This window comes from Pinus tabuliformis, chromosome 8 (genome assembly GCF_031772625.1).
Source record: "Pinus tabuliformis cultivar Carrire ecotype Pingquan chromosome 8, CPIR1, whole genome shotgun sequence".
Lineage (NCBI taxonomy): Eukaryota > Viridiplantae > Streptophyta > Pinopsida > Pinales > Pinaceae > Pinus > Pinus tabuliformis.
Genome location: NC_142294.1, coordinates 1,104,483,048 through 1,104,487,993, shown reverse-complemented (window position 1 = coordinate 1,104,487,993; position 4,946 = coordinate 1,104,483,048). Strand labels below are relative to the sequence as shown.

The 4,946-nt window shown below is 33.3% G+C and overlaps 1 protein-coding gene across 1 annotated transcript; it reads left to right on the top strand.

Annotated features, from left to right (window-relative positions):
- The first annotated feature begins 420 nt into the window (after positions 1-420).
- Positions 421-3,611, top strand: LOC149239204 (putative mediator of RNA polymerase II transcription subunit 26b). Its single transcript, XM_089369792.1, has 8 exons — positions 421-786; positions 1,215-1,283; positions 1,491-1,573; positions 1,744-1,847; positions 2,620-2,939; positions 3,112-3,208; positions 3,371-3,444; positions 3,552-3,611. Exons 1-8 carry the CDS (start codon positions 421-423, stop codon positions 3,609-3,611), a joined length of 1,173 nt encoding a protein of 390 aa, XP_089225918.1.
- Positions 3,612-4,946: the final 1,335 nt, after the last annotated feature.

Sequence of the window (4,946 nt, the reverse complement as noted above, 5' to 3'; positions counted from 1 at the left end):
TTGAACTCAAAATAATAAATTTATAAAAATTATTATAAAGATTCAAATTGTGTTATAAACAAAATAAAAGAATTAAAATTTCCAATACTTGAATATATACACATATTTATATTTATACAAAATATAAACCTCCATGATCCAAGTTGTGTCATTTGAAGTTCCCGTTTGATTTGATTTGACTTGAGTTGAGAAATATTGTCTGAAGTTCCCGTTTGATTTGATTTGATTTGACTTGAGTTGAGAAATGTTGTCTGAGAGTTACGATCAATTTGTCTCACACTTCGATTTCTAAATATATCTATCAATTTCTCATGCAAATTTGTGTACGTGAGCTGCTTAAAAGTGCGATACAATTAGTTGCAGGTTCTTGATTGATTGACAGAAGGTAATAACATTTAAGCGATTACGACATTAATGAAGATGCAGAAACAGATGAAGATGCAAGAATTTGGCAGTAAGGGAGATAGAATTGCAGAGACACTGTATGCATCGGCTAGGTGTTGTGACAGCGTTAGGTTGGCTGAATCCCATGAAATTATTATTAACGATGACGAGGATGATAAAATTATTATTGACGACCACCATGATAAAGTCCAAGTCCAAGTCCATTACAAGGAGGAGGAGGAAAACAGCGACAGTACTGGTGAGGCAGATGGTAACAGGTGTAGCAGTTACAGCTATGAAGCCCGGGTCACCAAGGAAATTGAAGAAGAATCCCAAGAAGACCTAATTGGCGAGGTGTTCAGGATCAAAGACATTCTTGCAGCAAATCCTGGAGATGAGGAGGTAGTAAATTTTATTATTTTATTAATCAAGTACTGTTGCAAGCAATTATAGCAATAGTTTTATTAACCAACCTAGAGGTTTTCATCCACTCCCAGTTCTAAGTTTATTCTCCACCACGTTTGCAAAGCTTTAAATTATGATATTTTTTTTAGATCCTTTCTAGTTTTATTAAGGGAACTAGAACTTTAAATTTATTCTTAAACCCTCTCCCCTGCTTCAAAACAGTTGGAATTTATTTAAAAAAAAGGCTCCCCCTGGCTTCAAAACAGTTGGAATTTATTTTTTAAGAAAACTTGTTAAAAATGCTTCTGGCGATTTCTAAGCCGCTGATCATAGTGATCTCTGACAGTAGATTTTAACTGCCACCTAAAGTCTTGTAAATTGCTGGCAAAAAGCAATGTATTCACTTATCATTTCATGTGTTGCAGTCCGTTGCTCAGCTGTATGAGTGCTTGAGAAGACTGGAATTGATGCAACTCACAGTGAAGAACCTAGAGGTATGCTTTTTTAGTCGTTTTTCATGGAAGAATTAAACGTAGGGTATGCTTTTTTAGTCGTTTTCCATGGAAGAATTAAACGTAGGGAATTCCCTAGTCTCTTATGTAAATTGAGTTTGGTGTTCAATAATCAACGAATTCCCTAGTCTCTTATGTTAATTTAGTTTGGTGTTCAATAATCAACGTGTTGCGCAATTCTATGGCCAGGACACTGGGATTGGGAGACAAGTTAATCGGCTGCGCAAACACAATTCAAAGGAAATTAAGTCAATGGTGAAGAGGCTTATCAGGTATTTTAACCTGCAAAAACCCCTCTGGTGGACCTTCAATGTTGGAAGCGTTTATTAATTTCAGATAATAATACAAGTGATTTATATAGAGCGTTTATTAATTTTACCGAACTTAGAGGCTTAACTTAGAGGCTTAAACGTGCTAACTGCTTAGGTATGGTGTACTGCAGTGGCTGGAAAGACCTTGTCGAAGAATGGGTCAAGAGTACCACCGGTAATGTTGTTGTAGCTCAGCTATCTTATTCTGCCCGAGCAATTTACTACTGGAGCTTCTGTTTTTAATGTTTTTCTCATATACATGTATGCATCATTTTGCTTGTAGCAGCTGGTAATACCTCACTAGACTCTGTTTCACCTACAAATTTGAATGATATCCGAAATGGACTCCCTTCAGCCCCACTTGATGAGTGGGCCTTTGCAAACCAAATGACTTCCACAAAAATATCTCAGGTACTCTTCTTCAAATATATGTTTAGGGTTTGGTCTCTTCCTAAATGGGCTTGACATCTCAGGTACTCTTCTTCAAATATATGTTTAGGGTTTGGTCTCTTCCTAAATGGGCTTGACATTGAGATATCATGTGGTCATGAAGCAACATTGAACAGTGAGATATAATTTAACAAATGATATTTCAGTTTCAAACACATTGAAGAAGAAGAGACCAAACTTGAACATGGAAAGTATTATATATATATCACTGTTTTTGTAGGAAATTAATGTGCAGTTCTATTAATTTCGATGATCGATCATTATGAACTTGTTGTGAATGACTTTTTTTGTGCTGGTTGTATATTGTGATTGAAAATAAAGGTCTTCAATGGGTTAGATGATGATGGGAGTAAGTTATTCATGCCTCTTAATTGCCTTGTAATATATTTTCTGTTGTTGTTGTTGGATTTCATATTGCGCCATAATCTATTCTATCTTGTGCCTACCTAAAGAAATGATGTTTTTTTTCCTTGGAGGAATTGGTCTATTACTTATTTTGTTATTATATTCTATGGATTGTGACCATTGATGGCATTTCTTTTCCGTAAACGATGCAGACCCTCTTGCTGCTGAAAAGATTAATAAAATTGCTGAAAATCAACATACAGTGGAACGACCCAATAAAATAGAGCAATCGAGTAAGCTGACAGGGGATAGTACTCGTCAGAAAAACCCAAACAAAGAGAGGGGTAATTCTAATTTTAAAACAAATGCTCAAATTCGAATTCAGACTTGCCAGGGCCATAAGATGAGCAAGCCCAGCAGTATAATTGCCAGTTCTGGGAGACCTCCAATAAGCTCTGAACAGAGAGGGTATCCTGACGATGTGCAACAACACCCCGATTTGAACAAGCCTCACTCTTTTTCTCTCCAAAATGTGAGCGAAAATAGACTGATCTGTAAAGTTAAATCCACTATCCACAAAACGTTCTTTGTATTTTTGGGATCTATTTGTTCTTTTGGATCCATTTGTTTTTAACCTTGAATTTATTTTTGTTCTTTTGGATCCATTCGTTTTTAAACTTGAGTTTATTTTTGTATTTGTGCAGCAGAAATCAAAACCTGATCTCAATGATGCATCTCTTAAAGTGAAGCTTGAAGCAACAAGAAAAAGACTTCAAGACGGATATCAACAAGCAGAAAATGGTTCTTGCATTCTTCCATTTTTATTTTGATATTTGTTCCTGAAATATTATTATTAGTAGATTGTGAAGTGGATATTGAGTCATAAACATTATTATTAGTAGATTGTGAAGTGGATATTGAGTCATAAACTTGGTAGCTAATGTAGTGATGTTTTTGTTGCAGCCAAGAAGCAACGTAGAGTTCAAGCAATTGAATTGCAAGACCTGCCTAAAGAGTCCCTGAACAAGCGGAAAATGGTTAGCATTCTTTTATTTTTATTTTATGACTTTTATTATTATTAGATTATGAAGTGAATATTGACTCAATAACTTGGTAATTAATGTAGTGATTTTTTGTTTTGCAGCCAAGAAGCAACTTACAGTTCAAGAAGTTAAATTGCAAGAACCGCCTAGGCAAGCACTGAATACTGAACTGATTCAGGGTAGGCCAGTCTCACAGCATCCAGCATCCACCTAGGCAAGCACTGAACTGATTCAGGGTAGGCCAGTCTCACAGCATCCGTAGGCCAGTCTCATGGGTGGATGAATAACCATGTACAAATAGTGAAACTATATTGTAATGTCAAGTAGTCAGGGGGCAGCTGTTTGTGTGTAACTGTCAATTAAAGCTGTGATGATGAGAAAGTAACCAGCCTGTGTGCTGGCCTGATTTTCAATTCATGGTTTTTGCTCCAATAAATTGAACTCTGACATTGGAAGAATAGATTGGTTGAAAAAACCCCCAATGTTCGATTCTTGCTCTCTTTTGCGGCCATAAACTGAAAAATCACATATTTATACCCATTGTTTTAGCTCTGGAATTGGACTTGGACTTGGTTTCCGATTCAATTGTAATCAATCAATTTGACTTTCGTGATTCAGTTTAAAAGATGCCCAATAAAAATCACATCTGCGCAGCTTGTTTTTTTATTTCTATTTAATATGTTATCACACATTTTAAATAAATGTTAATGTTGATTGTGGAATATATATATATAAATTTGCTAATATAAATTGTTATATTTTAAACTTGGTAACATAAATATACTTTTGCAAGGTTCTTTTTTTTTATATGTTTATGTTAATTTTGAAAAATAATATTAAATTGAATATTTTCAAATTCAGTGTTAAGTAGTGAACTTAACTTTCTTAATTCAATATTATGATATTTTGAAAAAAATGAATATTTTATTTTTTAATAATTTTTAAATTGGTTAGTATAAATTGTTAGATTTGTGATACTTTTCATGGTTTTTTAGTCTAAAAGTTGCATAGATAAAATGCAAAATGTAATTGTTTATCATCAGTAATTTTCTTCTTCATATAGTTTAGTAATCTTCCTTCAACATCTTGTCTTTCTTTTTATTTATTTTTTTGATATTTTTTTATTTTTTTTCATTTTTTTAAGTATATTTTCAAAGATTTTTATTAATAAAAAAATAGATTAATGTAGAAATATAAATTAAATGACTAATAAACATAAACAAGCATCAATTTATAATATACATTGAAATATGAAAACATTAAAATATGCTAAGTTTCACATTGTTAAAATTAGAAAAAACAGAAAAAATAACTCAATTATAAATTTTATTTTAAATTATTGTTATTAATAATAATTATACAAAGAATAAATATACTACTGGGAAGGCCCACAAGGGCTAGGCTTACTAAATCATCATATGAAACACAGTGACACCAACTCTTACAAGCTCGCCACAAACTTGTGTGAACTTGTTTAGGTACTGCGGAATAGTGTC